At 40.2% G+C, this 21943-nt stretch overlaps 1 protein-coding gene across 1 annotated transcript in view; it reads right to left on the bottom strand.

Moving 5' to 3' along the window:
- PAPPA (pappalysin 1) overlaps window positions 1-21943 on the bottom strand; it is a 240959-nt gene that overhangs the window by 121905 nt on the left and 97111 nt on the right. Inside the window, exons 8-9 of the mRNA XM_087419210.1 lie at window positions 11536-11664; window positions 6498-6589 (exon numbers count right to left, since the gene is read on the bottom strand). Coding sequence (XP_087275336.1) covers window positions 6498-6589; window positions 11536-11664 — 221 coding nt within the window. The remainder of the gene's footprint in view (window positions 1-6497; window positions 6590-11535; window positions 11665-21943) is intronic.

Raw genomic sequence — 21943 nt, forward strand, 5'->3', positions numbered from 1 at the left:
CACTTACTAGGTGCCACTGTTTTCAAATGCTTTACATATATAACCTCATTTCATCCTCACAAGCACTGTAAGAAGTGGCAACTATTACTAACCTATTTTACTGATGAGAACACTGAGGTACAGACAAAAGTGTCTGTGCCAGGCTTTTCACCCAGAATCCATGTTCTTAGCCATTATGCCCTATGTCATTATGCCAGTGCTAAGCATGTCACCCATCCTAGCTGGTAGAGCATTACCACCATCACCTTTGTCACCACCACCATGATTGCCACTTCTTTAAAGGCCTGTCTTTAAGTCAAGGGAAGTTTTATTTCAAGAAGGTATTTTGGTGAAAGTGCCTATGTTTTCCACAGAGGGAGGTCTGAAGGCATACATGTAGCCAGGAGAAGTTTTATTTTATTTTTTAATTTCAATTTTTTGGTAAGGTGAGAGGTGGATCGTCTATTATGATTTCACGTTGTTAGAAAGAAAAATCATGATACATGCAACTCCCAGCAGAGCCCAGTCTTCCTCTCCCTTCCAGTCCCCCTCCTCCCACCAGATGCTGTTTTCCTTTTTAGTCATTGTTGTTTTAAAGTCTCATCAGAACATCCACCAAGAAGACGTGGCGATTCATCTTCTTGTTTTTCTTTCTCGCCTGGGCTCAGAACAGGCCAGGGCGGCCTGACAGAGGGGCCACAAGGCTCAGTGACCCCCGCTCCTCCCAATGACTGGCAGGGAGGCGGATTGATCCCTCCTCCTCCCCCTTATCTGCCTCACAGATAATTGAGTTATTGGCCCTGGCTCTGGGACAGGGCTGGAGATGCTGTGTCAGGGACCAGAGACAAAGTGATGTTAATGACAGGGGATGGGGGAGAGGAGAGGAGTGAGGAGGGAGGGAGAAAATGAGACACACAGAGTGTGTGTATGTCTGGGAAAGACAACGTGGGGGTCCGTTTGCTTTGTTTTCCTAACTATATATCAGCAGCAAGCAGGATTTGAAACCCCAAAGCCTTTAAATGGATGTTTGACAAATCGAGGATTCTTCAGTGTCAGAAAGGGAAAGAAGCCTGAGAGCCCTCAGCCCAATCACTCTCATTTCACAAAGGGAGAAACTGAGGCTTCGAGATGCTAAGCTGCAGCTAGGGCTCTCCAGTCTAAACTGAGACCTGGACCCAGCTATCCTGAAGCACACAGGGTGGTTAATCCAAACAGAGCATGAGGAGTTGTCCACAATTGCATCTCCTGGAATGGATTAAATGTCATCTCAGAAGGTAGCACATTTCCAGCACTGGCTCAAGACATATTACTAAGTATAACCCCTTTTGGGGATGCTTCACATTTTGTCTGACTAATTTGACCATTACCTTCCCTCCTTCAGCTTTTATCAGCAGCCTGTCTGTAGTTTATGACTCAGTGCTTTACAGACAGAATTCCCAACGCTGCTGAACAATGCCTCCAGCCAATGTCTGTTGGGGGGGGAGTTATCATTTTACTGATACCACATTTTTTCACTGAAACCTCAGGCCTGGTATATGTTATATTTTAAAAAGGGGGGGAAAGGACAAGATAATTTCTACATTGCCGGGGATCTAGCGTGCATTGCCTAAGAGATCTTGTGGGCGGTGTTCCTTTTAACAAGCAACTTATTATGTGCTGGGGGATGAGGGCGCTGGGGGCGGGAAAGTGGGAAAGGGAAGTCCCAGGGTGTTGCATAATAACACACTGGCACCTTGGGAATACTTCCGGATGTGTGGGCTTCTGAAAAGTGAATGAGAATGCCACCATAAATCTGTCACCCACCCTCACACTGGTGTTACCAAACCCAGGGAAAACATTAGCCCTGCTAAGTGACTGGTGACAAAACAATAAAAGAGAAGAAGGGAAAGGAGGAAGGGAGGGAAGAAGGAAGGAAGGGAAGCAGGAAGAGAGGGAGGGTGGGAGGGAGGGAGGAAGGAAGGAAGGAAGGGAGGAAGGAGAGAAGAAAAGAAGGAAGGAAAGAAGGAAGGAAGGAAAGAAGGAGGTCATTCAGATGGAGAGCCAGAGTGAAAGAGTAGAAAAAGCAGGGGCTCTCCACTCAGTCTGGACTTGGGATCACACTTCTATGAGCTATGTGACCTTGGACAAGTTAACACATCACAGTAGGTCTCAGATCCCTCATCTGGATATAAGAGACCTCACATAGGCTCACATTAAACAAAGATGCATGACACAGGGCATACCACCTAACGGGTATCCATAAATGGTGGTTGTTGCTGATACCCCCCAACACACACATATACCCACACACCCACACCCACACAAACACACACTGAGAAAAGTAATGTGCATCAAACACATCCAACTTGCTAGGAATGGGGCTAAACCTCATAGTATCTTATGACAACAATTTTCCGTCAGGCTTCTAAGTGACAATCAACAGAAACCAACTTTGGCTAACTTAAGCAAAACAAGGAAACAAACAAAATCTATTCAAAGAATATTGGATACTTATGGAACACTCCCTGGGAGGGCTGGAGAGCCAGGCTTGCTTGTTCTGAGGCCCAATTCCAAGCTCAAGATTAGGTCCCAGGTCTTGTGAAGACATCACAGACGTGTTGCTACACATCGTCACATCAGCACTAATGCTGCATGTCGTCACTGGTATTTTGGAAATGCACGGGCTGTGGCCATCCTCACCATCCTTATCAAAATGGTTTCTGCAGGTCCCTATGTCTTATCACCACTAGCTCCTGATTCAATGTCTTGGGTGGGTGTATCTGACTGGGGGAGAGTATAGGTCTTGTGCCTACATTTAAACTATTAAGGGGACTGAGAGAAGAAGACTCTCGGGTTTTCAGCTTCCGTAGTGGGGGTTGGGCTCTGCCTCATTACAAGTATAACAGGGAGAGTTATTTCCTAAATCTAGGAAAGGGAATTCAGACAATAAGTATACAAAAATATTGGTAAATATCTTCCACAGTTGACTCCCAGGAGTTTTACCATTTTCTGGATGAGAACATTGAAGCTTAGCCAAGGTCACAGGTCTAGGCCAGGGTAGGAACCCAAGTCAGTCTCACTCAAGCCTGTTCTTTTGGCCACTATTCTGGCCACTGTCTTGACAAATGTAATGATGAGAACAGTGTCCACCTCAGCAAAGCCTCCCACACTCCAGTCCCATTTCTCTGACTCATTAAAACTGCATCTGCTGGGAGCCAAAGATTCATTGTCTATTCTTCAGCTGTTCTTCTTACAGGAGGATGGTTTTCTAGACTCAAAGCCATGGAGTTTCTCCTTGGAGTGTAGTTCTTGGGAGGTGGGATCTCTGGATAGACTCCTTAATGCCTGGAATGCCCCGTGTCTCCAATGGAATTCTAAATGGCGAGGGTGAGGGGCATAGCTAAGGCCCTTCCTCTAACACAAAACACACTCCATACACAGGGGTAATGGAGAGCCTCCCCTGGACACCATCCACCACTGACAGTTTTGTATTTCAGTCCATTAGTTCGTTACATGAATTAGTCTATACTGTATGTTCCTCGTTCAGCCCCAAAGCCCTACTAGACCAAGAGCAGTCTTTTTTGCAGGTAGCTCACCACAGTGAGCTTTGGAGTCAAGATCCCTGGACTTGAGTTCAATTCTACCACTTAACTGCATACCCTTAGCTCACCTCCCCATGCCTCAGCTCCCTCTTTTGTAAAAGCAAGACAATAAAAGAGTTGTTAAGAGAATGAGAGTTTATAAATGTGCTTGGTATATAATAGATGTTCAGTAAATATCAGCATCAGCAGCAGAATACTTACAATCGAGTAGAGAATGATGGTATATAAAATGGATCCGTGAGCCTCCAAGTCTCACCCTCTGGGTAACTCCCCTATCTTCACTCCTTTCCTCTTAAGCATTTCAGTTAACACAGCTTGAAAATCACTGCTCTCCTTCAAAATAGTCATTTTGCCCAAAATAGAGAGGAGGAGTGAGACCCAAAGAGGCAAGATAAGCTAGGGCTGGACACCCAGTCCAGTGCTATTTCTAACATAGTCTCCCAGGCCCCACCACTGTATGCTTAAAATTAAGTTCTTTTTCTTTTTCTTTTTTTTTTTTGTGAGGAAGATTAGCCCTGCGCTAACATCCATGCTAATCCTCCTCTTTTTGCTGAGGAAGACCGGCTCTGAGCTAACATCTATTGCCAATCCTCCTCCTTTTTTTCCCCCAAAGCCCCAGTAGGTAATTGTATGTCATAGTTGCACGTCCTGCTGGTTGCTGTATGTGGGACGCGGCCTCAGCATGGCCGGAGAAGTGGTGCGTCGGTGCGCGCCCGGGATCCAAACCCGGGCCGCCAGTAGCGGAGCACGCGCACCTAACCGCTAAGCCACGGGGCCGACCCCTAAGTTCTTTTTCTAAGAAAGGTGAACCATGTTATAATTTTCACCTCCTCTCTGCACTGGGGTCCAATAGCCAAGAATATCAAAGACTCCAAGTCCATGGACCAGGGGTCAGCAAATGGTGTCTGTAAAGGGCCAGACAGTAAATATTTTAGGCTCTTTGGGCCATAGGGTCTTTGTTGCAACCACTCAACTCCATTGTTGTAGCAGGAGGGCAGCCATAGGCAATATGTAAGGAATGGGCGTGCTGTATTCTGGTAAGATTTTATTACAAATATAGTTCTGGCCCGTGGACCATAGTTTGCAGACCCCATCCATGGATGATGAGCTTCCACCTGTAACGGGCTCCCTTATTTTAGTTTATAGCTGCATGGTGTTAAGGTGATATAGAACATGGATTTCAGGGCCCAAGCTTCTCTTTTAGGGTACCATATCCTACCTTCACCACATCCTACCTTCTTCCCAGAAGCACGTAAGTTACATGCCACCTTAGCGTGAATGAAATAGGTAGATATTTTCCAGCATGATCTGAGAGTAATATTGGGTGTCATGAGGGTAACAGCAAAGGTGAGAGTTTGGTTCAAGTAGAGCTCAGGATTATGAGGAATAGTCACACATCTTGGAAACCACACAACAGAAGTGCAGGTAAGGCTCTTAAGGACCACTTAACCCAATCCTTTCAATTTATAGGACAGAAACTGAGGCCCAGAGCAGGGAAGTGACTTGGTCAGGTTTATGCAGCAAGCTCTCAGCACAGCTAGGACCAGAGCCTGGTTTTCTTCATTTTAGTCCAAGGCTCTTTCTGCCACACCACTAGGTTAATCTCAAGCTTTTATTATGGACCATACTCAAATCAAGAGAGGAGGGAAAAAAATCTTCTGCCGTTGAAAAACCCAGGGCCCTGCCTGGAAACTCTCCTGTCCTTCCTTGCTCCATGTCTTCCTTTCTTCCATCCACAAACAGTTACAGGGTCACCTCTATTGTATCGCTCAGCCCCTACTTGGTCCCAAGGAGACAGTAGGTGCTCAATAAATGTGTGTTGAGGACGGAATAAAAGGTGAATGATGCATGGTAAAGACCTCACGGAGCTCACAATCTACCGGAGAAGGAAGAGCTAAATGCAGCCCTGTAATGCATTGCAAATGTAAGGACCTGATGACATTTCCTCCCCTTTCGTCCTCCTAGAAAATTGCCTTTCAGTGAGAAATCTTCCCATCACTGTTTTCATCCCTCCGTAGCTGCCCTTCCCTCTCCAGATAGAGCACCTCTGTCTTTTGTACTTGCAAATGAATTGTGATTACTTTTCACCTCCAGCCCAAGGGATTAGCCTGGGGACCTTTGATCTTCAGGTATTGATTTGCATCTTAAAGGAAGTATGATCTCATCTGGGCCAGCTCAAAATTCCATCCCTGCCCCCCAGCCTGTCTGTTTACCAGCCCCGGGCTGGCCAGGGCCTCCCAAGTGGGGCTGAAACAACAAGATCAGCCAGACTCCTAGAAAAGGCAGGAGTGAACAAATTTCCCATCTGACCCAGGAAAGGTGGGAAGAGGACATTTGCTTTCTAAACACAGGCTGGTCTGCTATTCTTCCTCCTCCAAGTCAGAGAGACCGCCCAAGGGTCTGAGTGTGCAGAGGGGACGACGGCGGATCCTGGCTGGGTGGTTGTGTAGCAAAATGAACTGAGCACGTCCCTAAGAATCAGACAAAATCAGGATCAAGTCCTTGTTCTGTCTTCAATCACTTCTAACCCGTGTGACTCTCGCCGCGTTTTATAATTTCTCTGGCTTTTGATTTTTCTCATCTCTAAAGTAAGAATAAAAGCCTTAAAAATCTATACTAATAAGTATCCTGGACAGTTGGCTTGAAGAAGAGTGATAACGTACGTCAGGTAGATTTCGATCAAAAAAGTTACTAGTCATCGCTGTCATCTATGAGAACATAAGGTCCACGAGGGCAGGAATATCTGCCTTTTTTTTCCGTTGCTATATTTTCTGGTGCCTAAAACAGTGCCTGGCTCATAGGGGACACTCAATAAATATTTGTAACATAAAGGAGTAACTCATCCTTTAGTCATAACTATTGCTATTATTGTAACTGACTAACTATTTCACACTGTCCACTTTTCCAGCAAAGCCCAAAGAAAAGACGAAGACTTACCAATGCAATTGAAGGAAACTTCCTGTTTGCAGAAAAGGGAGCAGCCGTCACCATTGATCTTATTCATGTCATCGCATTCCTCACCTTGGCTTCTGCAGAACGGGCAGAGAAGAGAAATTTGTCTCATCAGCTTCAGAATCACAGCTGGACACGGAAAAGTCCCTCCCCAGGCCACGAACTTTCCGTGAGGCCTCGGGCAAATCTCTTTCCCATTTGGAGGCTCTGTTTCTTCATCTTCAAAATGAAATGCATAAAAGGTGTAAATTTGTAAAATCCCATGACATTTGCCATATTTTGTTTCGCATGACAAAGTAGAATTCCTGCTTCAAACTCATTCTCTGAGATCTTGTCAGTTAAGTTAAAGTGAGATGATAGTAAGAAATGGATGAATGAATGAACAAATGGATGCACAGACCTTGCTCCATAGTGTCTGTGAAATCTCACTGCCATTTTGAAATGGTGAATTTGAAAGAAATTTTGGAGTTTCTAAACATATAAATGCTGTTCTTCATGACGCCCTGCCTCACTTCCCTCCCTACTCCTCCAATGCACTTAAAGGTAAAGACTTTTTTCTATTCACATGATCAGATTTGGTCTTCCTTTTCTCAGAAAGGTTTCTCTTCTCTATTCGGTGTGTCATTTCATGGTGTTAAGAACTCGAAGGCCTGTGGAAGTATGCTGCCAGGAAATAAAAATGCCTCCTCTTGTTTTCTTTTTAGGAATTATTTCCATCACCTATAGATGATTCTGCAGAGGTTAAGATGGGTAGAAAATGAGCAATGCTCTCTAAACTGGACCTAGGAGAAGAGAAGGGGGAGTAATAACTGAAAGACTGAATAGACTGCCACTTTCTGGAAAATTCACACCCTTTTAGAAACAGAAGACTTGGGTTTGGATCCCATGTTCCAAACTAGCTGTGTGATCTTGGACAAGTCACTTGATCTCTCTATCTGATCTGTCTTTGACAATTTTAAATCAATTAAAATTTAAAATAATTTAAAAGTTCCATTCCTCAGTCACACTGGCCACATTTCAAGTCCCTTTCAAGTAGCTGGATGTAGCTATTGGCTACTGTGTTGGACAGCACAGAATATATTTCCATCATGGCAGAAAAATCCATTGGACAGTGCTGTTCTAGATGCTGAATCTCAGTTTTCTCATTGGTTAAAATGGAGGTAATTATACCTACTCCTTAGAGTTGGTGCAAGAATGGAACGTAACTTAAAGTGGCCAGCATGGTGTGTGATACACAGTAGATGCTCAGGGAATCACAGTTTCCATTCCCACTTAATCCTGGAAGGTCTCCGCAGAGTGTGTGGCAGCTGTCCCTCCCTCCCTCCCCAGGGACCAGCTGGGACCTGTCACAGCATGGAAGAGGCCTCAGACTTTTCCCTTCACCCGGGCAGGGCAATTAGCACTGGGAAATGTTTGTTGCTTTTAGGAGGTGTCAGAGTAGCAGGATGGTGCCTTGCAATCAAACTTCAAGATGGCTAGGGCATTGCATTGATCTCTGAACAGCCACCCAAGTTTTCTCCTGTCTGCAAACCCATGAGCAAAGAAGTCCCTAAAGCTGGGCCCATATTTCAATCTCCGCCAGTGAACCTCGCAGGCTAGCAACTGGTGATGGCCTTGTGCTTCTTAGTTATTTCATGGGTTATCTGGGGAGAGACTTTTTTTTTTAACCTGGGCTGGTTTCCCCAAGCCACAAAGAATGCCTTCCCTCACCACCCAAACATTATGTTCTATTGGTTTAAGCAAAACATTGGGGTCACCACAAATATCTTCTAGGCATGACAGGTCTCTCATTATATAGAGAGGTTCTGAGAAACCTTCTTTGACCTCCCAGGCTAGAGTGGGTGGCCGTCTTCTCTGTGTCCAGAGACACTGGGCTCCATCCATCACAGCACTTGTCAAACTGACGCCTCTGCCTGTTACTTGAGAGCTCCCTATACAGGCTTTAAGATGCCAAAGGAAGTGACGGAGTCTTTGTCATTTTAGCACCCTGATGCCTGGCACAGTGCCTGGGATGTAGCAGATAGCATGTAGCTACTCCTTCACTTGTTAGTTTTGCAGGGTTGTCAGTCACACAGCAAGGCAATAATGAATCCAGATGAGAACCTGGGCCCTGGGTTCACATCTGGATTCTCTTCCTTACCGGATGGTAAGTTGAGAAAATCACTTCAATCTTTGGGCGTTAGTTGTCTCTTTTGTAAAGCATGGTAATAGGACCTATCTCATATGGTTGTTGGAAGGACCCAAGGAAGTAATAGTGTAGCACAGTGCACTGTGCATAGCAGAGACTCAATAAATATTCATGAATATTATTATCATTATTATAATATTCTTCTAGTGCTGTCATCCACTGGGGCCTCATTGAGTGTTGAGTCTATCTGTATTTCTTTGTAAATCCTCTTACATATATATACCAATTTAGCATGTATCATTCCATGAAAAATCCAGTTAGCTAAGATGACAACTCTCCTTTTCCTCAAAGAATTTTTTTTTCCCTTAGAGAAGCCTCCATAAGCTGCGTTCAGTTTTCTACAAAGCGTATCAACAACTATTTGTTATCTGCAGGTAACTTAACAAGTATTTGACGTCTATGCAGGATAACAATTCTAGGAAAAAATACTAAAAATCTTTGTTACAGTTAAAAATACTATTTAAGTTAATAATAGTTTTAGATCAGCAAGAAGAACGATATTGTTTGCAGTTTTTTCCCAATACATCTATATCTGGCTCCAAGATGCATAGACTGAGTTGTAGATCAGGTTCCATATCTGGTGAGTTTCTTTCTTTATTCTTTGTGCTAAATTAGAAAATCCCAGATCGCAAATATGTGTTGTCAGCAATGACCGCAAGTATTTCCTGGATATTCTGGATATGCAGTTCAGTCTTGGACCCACAAATGATGGGGCACTTTTCCTGGAGATGGTCTTGTTTAGTTGCTCAGTGTTCCATGAGACAACAGTTGCCTCAAAAACTAGAAGTTGATGTCTTAATGTGGGAGAGAACAGCCAATGGTTTCCCTTTACCCAATTTTGTTACATTAAGCATTTGCAAACTCTATCTGCATGTTCAGTTGTTGCATTTGGATATGAGTTTTAAATATACACCACAGCATATCACGGATTTCATTCTCTGACAAGTGAGGAGCTTCATCTTCTATGCTTGAGGAGTCAAATTCTTGGCAATCAGGTGGTTTACACCATAATTCAACACTTAAAAATTCTTATATTATCTCCTCGGCATTAAAATCTTGACAATTCAGCTTTGCAATTATAGGTGCAGGACACTTAAGACATGAGTATGTATTCCTGAGATACACCACTTCAGCAAGCCACTTGAAATCTTGCAAATAATCATTATTGGCCTTATCAGTGTCAATATTTTTAAAAACATCATTCCTTATTTCAAAAACTTGAATTAGTACCTTTCTTGTAACAGCCAGTATCCTTCAGTGTGTAGGGGGAGCAGAATCTTGCACACACTACTATCTTTTTGCGCAGTAAGTTGAAAAGATGCAATTCACTGGCCCTCATCTGATCATATTCGCAACATTCTCTATTCCCTTCCGTGCTAAGTCATGATCAGAAAGCAAACTGCTGGCCAATAACTGACGTCTGTGTAGATGGGGATTCATCTGCAAACTCTTTACTTGCATAACTGTGTCGTCTTTGCTGTGCTCCTAGCTGGCGCTTTCATCCCAAAGCAGGCTTCCAGTTTACATTACATACCCCAAAGTCATCAGCACCAAATTAAATTGCCCTTGCCTTCCAGCACTAGCGTCAATGATGAACTGAAAGAAATCATCATCTAGCACTTCTCTTTCATATATGTACCACACCTATGAGCCGATTCATGTTCTGCACATCAGTGATTTCATCCAACTGTGAAACGAATCCTCTTTACACCACCCGTCCCCCTACAGAAATAGTCATTGCAATTCCACATTGCACAGATATTATGTGACACCCAACAGTGCCATTTAATGAAGAAATGTTGCCAATAGCTCGTTTTGCCATCTCCAGATATAATGTTTATCGTTAAATCTGCCAATAGTTTCAAAAGTCTGTTAGCAATAGTGTGACTTGCAACTATGTTAGCAATAAGGAACACAATTCTAGCAATAATGAACGTAATTGAGAATGATTTAGGTCTCTTCTTCATCTCTAGGGAAAAAACTATTCGATTTTGTGCCATAAAACATTTTTGTGCTTATTCTGGAGGAAAAAATTCAAAGCTTTACTTTTTTTTTTTTAACAATTCAAAAGTCTTGATGGCTTCTTGCCCCTATTTCGCAGTTGCATAACATCTTGCTCTGTGGACAAGGGGATGAATGGACTGATGATCCAATAAAATCCATTTTTTAGACACGCAGCTTTATATTTTCTAATCACACTTTTCCCTTTTGGCTGCTTGTGTGGAATCTTTACACTTACTGATTCATTTGCCTTCCTGTACTTATATTCACATTCAGTACTCACTTTGGAGTACTGTTTACTATTTATGGTTTCAACATTATAGTGAGTTAGAATATTTTGCTATTTTTATGAGCCTTTGACCCATTTTGTAAATTGTTGACATAACACGATACAAAAGAAATAACACATAAATATGTAATTTTAACAGATGTAAATGGTAACCAGCAAAGAATGTAAAAGCGTTTTGACCTGGAGGCTCCGTGTCCTGTTAACTGAATGTGGGCTGGGCTGGAAAAGATTAAGGGAATCCTTGTAACATACATAAAACCATTAAGAACAAGAGCATACTGGTAGTAAGCGTAGAACAGTAGCTCGGTTGAAATCATAGATTGTGCTACCTACTTGAGACATACAGGTGTTCCAGAAAGAATCATTACTTTTCTTCTGAGGCCAGCAAACTAGTTGCAGACAAATTGATAGACTGCCAGGGATTGCTGGTAACTCACAGCTCATGCATTGAAGAGTATTCCATAAGATCTTCTGTTCAGTACCCTGACCATCTCTTGGCCTGATTAGCATCACTCACTCCCTTTTCTTGAGTTAGATCTACTTACTTCTGGATAACGCCATCGCCGCAGTACCCACTTCCATGGATGTATATGGCAGCAGGCGACGGCTCACTCTCTTCACTTCCCGAAATGGTGATGACCCGGTACTGATACACACTGCCAAGATTTAGATCCCTGGAAAACATAAAGAAGACTGTTAGCTATACAGACACAACACTGGAGGCAGACAAACTGATCCCCTTGAGAACATTCTATCTTACTTGTCTTTGAAATCACCTGCACATTCAGTCATCCAATAATTTTCATTGTCTACTGTGGCTAAGACACTCTCTTACACATGATGGACTACATCAAAATGTACGACAATAATAACTAGCATCAGTTGACATGTGAACATGAATATTTTTTATCTTTAATTTAACCTTTACAATAATCCTGGTGGATAAGAATCAGATAGTATGTGGCCCATAATGAAGGTGTTTGGGAGTATTCATCCAGGAAAAATAAATAGGGTAAGCAAAGGCACGGAGGGTGGAAAGTACCATGCCAGATTCTGTGGGTGCTGTCTGATCTTTTCTCCTCACGTTAAGACCTGGGCAGGAACCTCATTACACATGAACACATCCAGTGACTCCTTCTCCCCAGCACTTGCTCCTCTCTCTGTCTTTCACTCTTGACTAAAATAATAATAAGAGCAGCATCCATTAATTAAATGTCAGGCCCAAGGCTAAGTACTTTCCACGTATTTTGTCATTTGAGAATCAAAACAACCCTACATGTATACTAGTATTTTCATGTTTATTTTACAAATGATGAATCTGAGGCCTAGAGAGGTTAAGCAACTTGCTTACAATCATATGCTATTAAATAATATCCTACATTCTGCCTCCCTAATCCCTAGCTTAGGCCTGTTTTAACAATCTCATGCCTTGCAAAGGGGGATCTTGTCCTGGAATTGCAATTCCAGGCACTGGTTCTTGCCAGATTTCCAATTTGCCTAGATTGCATCGCTCCTCTGCTCTCAAGACCTCCCAGTGCAATGCCTTTTCTCACTTCCTTACACTCAACCTTACACCAGATTACCTCCCTCCCCTTACTGAGCCCCTCTCAGCTCCCTGCTTGAATTCTTCCCACCATCAAATGAACCTGGCTACTGCCACTTATCCTCCAAGGCAAAGATATATTTATGTCTATTCCACATGGCCAAATCACCATCCCCATTTCTTTTTTTGACCATTTTCAAAGGGGAATGTTATTCCTTTCCTTCACCTCCCTCTACATCAATAATTTACTTTTTAATAATAAAAAAGTGCCATGGGAAAAAACACAAAATGATAATGAAGAGAATTCCTATTAGATTGCAGAGTTGGGGGGTATTTCATAAACAAAAGGACCATGTCAAAAAATCTCAAGTTTTCCTGCCCATCTGTTGTTTCAGCTGCTGTTAGTGCTGGGGCTGTTTGGATAAGGCCAATTAGATAACAGGTGCTGGGCCAATGGATAGACAATGTCTCCTGACTCTCAACACCATGATGAGTTGGAGTTAATGAGCACTGAAGGACTCTGGTGAAGAACATAGCCTTCCTGAGAATGTTGGGCTTGTTACCCAAAAGAGAATTTGTTTCAGGAGTGCTGGAGCAGATAGTAACATTGCGGGTAGACTAGAAGTCCCTGGGGATTCCATTAGTGCTCTGTCAATGAAAACTAAGTAGGTGACATGCATCAAAATCTTGAGATAGAGCATGAATGTGTGAATAACTGTTGCCTTGTAAACTCCTGGAATGCTAATTTGTTAATATAATTATAGGCTTTTTCTTTTCTTTTAGTTTATTGTATACTTTATCCACCTCTAGACTAATGAATGTATACTTTTTCTGGTAGTGCTTCTAAAACTGGAATATTCTGGCAGGGGGAAGAGTAGTTTTCCCAGGAGATACATGAAGGCACAAGATAAAGATGACGTGCATTCCACTGTACATTCATTTTGTTCTAAACTATGTAGGCACGTTGTATATGGCCATGTTATGGAATAAAATAAGAAATTTTCTTCAGGCTACATCCCAGGTCACTGGGGGCATATGGTCACTGTTTGAAGCAGATGGAGCACTTCTGTGGAAAAGTGTGAGAGTGGGAAAAGTACTTCTCTACACTGTGTTTTTCATTTGTGGTATGTGTCACAAATGATTTATGGCTGATAATATTTAAGGTGCTCTGCTAATATTTGTGAATGTTTTCCTCCTCCCTGCTACCTTGCCCTCCCTCCTCCCCTCTTCCTCCTCCTCCTTCTTAATAAACACAACTTTGAGACAAGCAAACATGTGTTTCCATCCTGACTTCATCACTTACTAGCTGAGAAGTCATAGGCAGGTGGTTCACTTCTCTAAGCCTATTTCAAATTAGTCATAAACCTAGCCGCACAGCGTTTTCCTGCAGATTGAATGTGAGAACATATGTAAAGCACGTATGTGTCCCACCTATGATAAATAGTTAATAAACGCTAAATCATTACTATTAATGCTTAGTTATCAACATTCTCATTCACACTAGTTATGCTATACTTTCTTTACTAGAAGGGATGAAGTAACAGATAATTACAAGTAACCTTGGTTAGGTAAAACCATGAAGACGGGACCACCATCTATCATCTATCGTGTGTGCCATGGCTTGATGAAAAGTCTCTTTTCTACAACATTATTTGACTAGAACACCCTCAGTGCCTACAGCTTGCTCTCTCTCAGGTGGCCCTTGCAACTTCTAAAAATTCTGGATCCCAGAAGGTTTGTCTTTACCCAGGGGGAAAATCTGTCTCCCAATAACATCGACCCACTGTCCTACTTCTTACCTACTAGCATCACATAGAACACATCCGAATGGTAGAGAAACCTTAATAACCCTCCTTCTTCCAATGGTGTGTGCAAGGTTCATGCATTATTATTGCACAAAAGCCTATAGCAGCTCTTCTAGCAGGGGTTGTTATCCCAAGTTTTCAGACAGGAAAATAGAAGCCCAAGTCACTCCCTTTGTACAAAGGTGGGGAAGGGGGAAAGGGTACCACTGCTAGTAAAAAGACCACATTTTTCCACTGAAGAATTCCTGTGATAAAACTACATTTTCTCCAAGTTAAATTCAAAATTAATGCTAAACGGGGGCTCTTTTCTCAAGAACCTAGGTAGAATAGAATAGAAACTAGTGACTTCTGAAGGCTGTGCAGGAGGTTAGGACCTATTTCATGGTTGGTCTAAAGGTAGGACATTTATGTCAAGTTGTTCCTTTCAACTACTCCTAAAACCATCTGCAAAGTCTTATGCTGCCACTCGAACTCCTTCCCCTCCTGCACCTCTCACATCTAGGCAGACCCTAAGCCCTGTCAATTCTCCCCACCCAAAAGATTCCACGTCATTCCCTCTGCATCCCTGCTGCCACCAGCATCTCAAACTTGACAACTGAAGCAGCTTCTGGCTTGCCCTCCTGCTTCTAGTGTCTGCCTTTTCCAGTCTTGCCAACACCATCAGAATATTCTTAGATGCAAAGCCACTCTCCAGTTCAAAATCCTCTCGTTTAGTGCAGCATGGGAGCATGCGACCAAGCTGAAACTTCCTATTTACTCTTTGTTTGGAAATAGAATTTTACCACTTCATCTGAAACATGATTAGTTTCACCACTTCTGATTTCCTTTATAGAATTCTGAATGTCATTAAATTTTTTGTTAAAAGCTAACCTCCATTAGTATTTAATCATCAATTCTTTAAACTGCATTTCAGATTAGTTTCACATTTCTAGCTAATAAATTTAAATTGTAGTATTTAAATGTGATGAGACTATTTGGCTAGTTTTGAAGGCTTGTTTTGTACATTCTATACATGACTTTTTAAAAAAACGTTTTTAACATTTAGCCATTATTCTTTCACAAATGTCTCAAGTGACATGTCTGTCTTAGGTCTGCATTTCTAGTAATTAGAAACAAAAATACTGGCATTTACTGGTATGATTTTTCAATATTCCTCCTCAGAAGTGTCATATTGATGGTAATGTGTATCAAATTTGGAGCACAGTCTTATAGCAAAATTTAGTTACAGATTATGAAATTATCTTAAGAATATATATATATATATATATATATATATATATATATATATATACACACACACACACTAGGAGGCTGAGCATTCTATGACAGCTTTGGGCAAAAGTGCATATTTCTTCAAGCGTTAGCGTGTAGTTAATATCACGATAGGTCAGTAAAAACCCATCTTATATCTTTAGGCAAGTCACTTCATTTCTTTGGGTCTGTTTTTCTACCTTTTAATTAAGATATATGATTTTCTTCCTGTACCAATGTGAAGATAAAATTACTATGAAAGTACAACAGGAAGAAAGAGGAAGACAGAGCCTCATTGCCCTATGGAAATATCCCATTTTGCTTCTTCCAGGAAACTCTCTCTGAGACTCTTAATTACTTGTTACTGACCTCCTATTATTTCCATGTCAGAGCATCCATTTATCATATTCCACCTCTCCAAATAGTCTGTGTAACTAAACTGTGTTATACTTCTTTCAAACTCTTTCTTCTGCAACAATAATAGCGATTGTAGTTTCCATTTTTGTTGTCTATTTATCATATGCTGGGCGCTATGCCTAGTACTTTCTATGAATAATTTCATTTAATCAAAACAACAGTTTCTTGGATAATTATTATTATCTCCCTTTTCAGTTGAAGAAACTAATACTTAGGGAGGTTAAGCTACTGTCCATAGTCACATTGCTTTTGTCACGGGGCAGGGACTTGAGCCAGGCCTAGCTCTATCCCAAGACAGTGCGTTTTGGAGGTAGAAGCCCTCAGCTGTTAAGAACTGGAAAATACAGCAGAATAGAATTTAATAGACCTAGTTTAGAACCAAGAGGAGTCCGCATACAAAGACCAGTTGGAAAGTTCTAGAAGTCAAGAGGGACACACGTTCTCTTAAACACTACCGGTGACTCACTGACTGTGGGCAAGTCATTTCCTCTGTCTGACCATCCGTTTCTTCATCTATGGATGGGAATCTGGGAAGAATGTGCTGATGAGCTCTGCAATCCACAGTTATAATTTAAGGACTGAGGAATGTAGTGTTGTATCTTTCCCTCATGAGCTTTTCTACAGGCTAGAAGTTGCCTCACCCATTCAAATTCTGCACTGAGAACGAGTGTCGTTCAGGATCTACCACCCAGATTGTCTGAGCCAGAAGACATGGTGATGGGACCACCCAGGATGCCTCTGGCTCAGGAAGAGCCCATGTATTCCAGCTCTGCTTTGGGCTAAGAATCAGAAGGTAATGCCTGGGCATTTTGTACACCAGCTTCCAGCCAAGAATGGGAAGACGAGGAAACAATCACTTTCTGAGCCTGAGATGATGTGCCAAAGGACTTTAGACATAGTATTATTATTGTTTCAATTACATAGAAAAGCATAGAGACAGCTGTAACAAATGTCCTTAGACTTACTACATAGCTTAGTCAAATTATAAAATTTTTCCTTATTTTCTTCACATCTTTTATGTTTAATGTAAAAGAAATAAAATACACTGTCTTGTATATTTGTTTTCAACCCACCTGTGTGCCGTTCCTGTATCCCAGTTTCCTCTCTCCCCTGAAGGTTTTTATACTCTTGGTACATAAGCATTGTTTTGCATATTTGCCAGCACATGTTTTAATACTATATCTATCATTATGCAGCTGGCTTTTTTTTTTTTTTTGCCCAGCATTGTTTTTGAGATCACATATTGATACATGCAGATCTAGTTCATTATTTTCACTGACATAAGTATTTTACCGTATGACTATATCACACTTTATTTGACCATTCTTTTCTTGAAAGACTCCCAGGTTGTTTCTATTATTATTACTATCATTATTATTTAATCTTTTTTGTTTGTTATTTCCAATAATGTTGCTTTAAACATTTGTGTTCATGTTCCTTTGTACATAGAATAAGAGTTTTCTGGAGGAAATAAATCTAAAACAATATCACTAAGTAATTGGTCTTCAACTTTATTAGATATTGACAAATTACTCTCCCAAAATGGTTTTACCAATTAACACACCTACTAACAGACTTCCCATTGCTCCACGTCCTTGCCAGCACTTGATTCTGCTAAACATTTAATTTTTTGCCAATCTGATGGGTATTATACGATATTTAATTATTGGTTTATTTTGCCTTTCTCTAATTATTAACAAGTCTGAGTATCATTTCATGTGTTTGATGACCATGTAGGTTTCTAGCTCTGTTAATTGCTTGTTCATCACTTTTGCCTATTTTAAATGAGGTTCTTTTTCTTTTTTTATTTACATGTAAATGTATTTACATACATTGGATACTAATCCCTTGTAATTAAAGGTACTGCAAATATCATTTCCAAGTCTATGACTCATTTTTTTCCTTCTGTTTATGCTGCTTGTTGAATAGAACTTTTTAATCATTTCCTTGACAATCTGTGCTTTTCATGTCTTCTTGAATAAATGTTTTTCTACTCCAAGGTCACAAAATAAGTCTCTTCTATTTCCTTTTAATAGTTTTAAAGTTTTTATATTTACATATATGGATTCAATCATCTACAATATAGTTTTTAAAATGATGTGTGGTAAGGATTGTTTTTCCTCTAAATAGGGATACACCATTTGTCCCATATTATTTATGCAATAGTTAATACTTTCACAACTGAATTGTAATACCGCCTTTGCCATATATCATTCAGTACCTAAATAAGTTTGTTTCTGGGTTATCTTGTTTCATTGGTCTGTTTTTTTTCCTTCATCTTATCAACAGCGATTTGTCTTAATTTCCATAGTTTTGTAAAAGTCTTGATTCATGCTACAAGTGCATTCTACACTTTGGTTTTCTTCTTCAAAAGACCCCTTCACTCTTCCACACGAATTTTGTTTCATTTTCTCAAATGCCTGTTGGGATTTTGATTCCAATTTACGTAAATTTATAGATGTATTTGAGGAGAAAAGACATCTTTATGATATTGCATCCTCCCATTTATACACACAGTTTATCTTTTTATTTATTTATGTCTTCTTTTATGGTTTCAGTAAAGTTTTAAAGCCTTCTTCATAAAAATTGTGATGATTTTTTTTATTAGGAATCTATTCCTAACTCTAAGCATTTTATAGATGTCAGTGCTCTAATAAATGGTAGCTTTAATCTATCTATCCATTTATCTATCTACTCTCCCACATATATACACATGTACGTGTATCTCTATATTAGTATTCTCAAATTTTGGAGCTGATAAAAAATAAATGAGTTTTATAAATGGAAATTCAATTTAGAAGTCCTCATGGACATGTTTTATTAGTTCCAATAATTTGTTGATTCTTATTAATTTTTCTGTGTAGTCTCTTACAGATGAAGATAATGATAGTTTTGTTTCCTCCTGTATAATCCTTAGAATTTTTGTATTTCTTGTCTAGCTGTGCTGGGTAGGACCAGTGGTGTTATTGGACATTCTTGGTTTGACCTTGGGATCAGAAGGAATACTTCTTATATTTTACCTTTAAGCATAATGTCTACTCTGTTCAGTACATACCCTGTATTAGATTAAGAAAATGTTCCTTTCTATTCCCAGGTTACTTTCTGTTTTTTTTTTTTTTTTATCACTAAGGGACTTGATTTTATCAAGAGTTTTTAAATTCTGCATCTAGTAAGATAATCTTGTTTTAAAAAAAACATTTAATATGCTAGTATTGTGCATGACATTCATACACCATCTAACACTAAAGTCTCCTCTCATTCTGGGATAATCCAGCTTTGGCATAATGTGTGTGTTTGTGAGTGTGAGTATGTGGGTCTTAATACGTTACTGAATTCTGTCTGCTAATATATAAGATTTTTGCTTCTTGCTTACGTATTTCATTGACCAAAAAGTTTTATCTGTTTCATTTTTTATTTGTCTGTTTGTTTATTTACTTATTTATGTGCTGCATCGTAGACAGAAAGAAGGTTCTATGCGATACTGATCTTTCATGTTTGTTGAGATTTGTTTTGTGGCCTAGGATACAGTAAATTAAAAAAAGTGTTCTACATATCCTAGAACAAAAAATTTATACTTTAATTCAGTAGCAAGGTTCTATATATTTTTATGAGATGAAACATTTTTGTGTTGTTCAAAATCTTCTAGATTATTATTCTATTTTAGTTCTCTTGATCTATTAGTTATTCAGAAAGATGTGCTAAAATATCCTAATATCATTATGGATTAAATTAGAAAACATAATTTTGATTTCTCTCTCTTTTGTACCCTAAAATACTAATATGCACCATGTTATCAAAATAAAAATTTAATAAAATCCCTGATGTTGATTGCTGACCCTTACTCTTGATGTCTTGTTTACTTTTTTGTGTGTTTTTTAATTTTGACATGTGAACTCATGTTCACTGGGTTTTGATCTGTGGGAATCACGTGCCCTCTGGGTCAAGTCTATATCATCCCCCAGAGTGATTTTATGTTAACTTCTAGGTACCCCTGGAACATTACTAACCTAGAATTATTTCTTTCTTTTTCAGTTAGTTTCTTAGTTCAGGCATTCCTAGACCATACTTAGCAGTATAAACTCAAACCTCAAATCTTTGGAGGTATAGGACATATACATGTATATTTTTTCCCTAGGCACACTTTCACTAAGCATGTAGGCTTTCAGAGGTCCTAACCGTATTTTGAAGTTGCAATTCCCCACCTCACAGAGCGGCAGGGCCAGATCTCCTCTTTTGGAATATTCAATCCACTCAGTTGCCAAAACTGATGGCTCTCCCTTATCCAAACTACGTCAATAAAACATTAGATTCAGGGCCTACCTGTCTAGATCTCAGTTTCATTTTATTTCTTGCCCCTGGCAAAATATTTTTCTGTTTTTTTTTTAATCTCAGTTATGCATTTTAAAGGATGCTAGTTATATCAGTTATATTTCATCTAGAATGTCCAGATAGATGTTTGTATTGGAAATATTTTTAGATTAGCTAGTCCACCAAATTCCCACATACCATTTCTAATATAACTGAAAAGTAGAAATCATTTGCATTGTTCAGCTGAGGTTCAGTGCAGTTCAGTGATCTGCCCAAGGTCAGAGAGATAATAATTATAAAGCAGAATTTAAACCATGCTGTTTGACTCTAGAACCCTTGACTTTTCCATGACATTGAGCTGACTCCTTGCATAAGCACACACTGGTGAGCAATGTATTAATATCCAATAAAATACAAAACACTAAAACTGTCTGAAGATAAGGCAAGCTCCCCTTCATAGTCCTAAAGTCTTTTAGGAAGCTGCAACTCAGACTGAGTTATATTTTATTTCTTATGTAGAATTGTAGAGGAAAATAGATTCAGCTCTAACATATCTTTTGATGAGAGCTGATTTTTTTTTAATTGAGAAGTGCGAGTCTATTATCACAATTGCTTTATTTTCTTTTTCTAACCATAAAGACCATGCATGCTTGTTTTAACAACTTAGAGCACCATATGAAAGAATTAAAAATAAAGTAAAATCATCTCAAACTCTATCACCTTGAGGCAGCTACTAAAAACATTCTGGTCAGCATCCTTCCATGTGCCTTTTTACATAAAATACACTCAATTTCCCATGGATACAGGATCACAAATCTGTAATATCACTTCATCTTTAGTGTTCATGAAAAAAGAATATAGGAGGGGGGCCGGCCCCGTGGCTTAGTGGTTAAGTGCGCGTGCTCCGCTACTGGCGGCCCAGGTTTGGATCCGGGTGCGCACCGACGCACCCCTTGTCTGGCCATGCTGAGGCGGCGTCCCACATACAGCAACTAGCAGGATGTGCAACTACGACATACAACTATCTACTGGGGCTTTGGGGAGAAAAAGGGGGAAAAAAAACAAAGGAGGAGGATTGGCAATAGATGTTAACTCTGGGCCAGTCTTCCTCAGCAAAAAGAGGAGGATTGGCACGGTTGTTAGTTCAGGGCTGATCTTCCTCACAAAAAAAAAAAAAAAGAATGTAAGAGAAGTAAATCCAGCTAGTTAGCTTTATGCTAGCTAATTACATTTATGGATTTGACTACTTTTTCAAATTCTGGATAAAAATATTTATATCATTTTATTGTTCATCCATTCATTCATCCAAATAGCATTCATGGAGTCATCCCAGCTTCTCCAAGGTTTCTGGGATTCAAAGGTCAATAAACTATGGTTGTACTTTTAGGACGCTCATAGGCTTGTGGGGAAGAAAAGACATTAAAATGGATGGCTTTAACACAGCCTAAAAACTGTAGGGGTTTGTAGGAGCACAGAAGAGAGATATCTGATCGAGGCAGAGAAGGAGAGACTCTGAGAAGACTTCCCAAAGGAAGTACACTGGCTTGACTAGAGAAAGGAAAGGCGAAGCCAAATCAGGAGAAGTACAGAACTAGCTTTCTAGGCAAAGGACCTACTCATATTTATTTT

The sequence above is a fragment of the Ceratotherium simum genome, chromosome 29, assembly GCF_057802395.1.
Source record: "Ceratotherium simum simum isolate JZ-2026a chromosome 29, ASM5780239v1, whole genome shotgun sequence".
Classification (NCBI taxonomy): domain Eukaryota; kingdom Metazoa; phylum Chordata; class Mammalia; order Perissodactyla; family Rhinocerotidae; genus Ceratotherium; species Ceratotherium simum.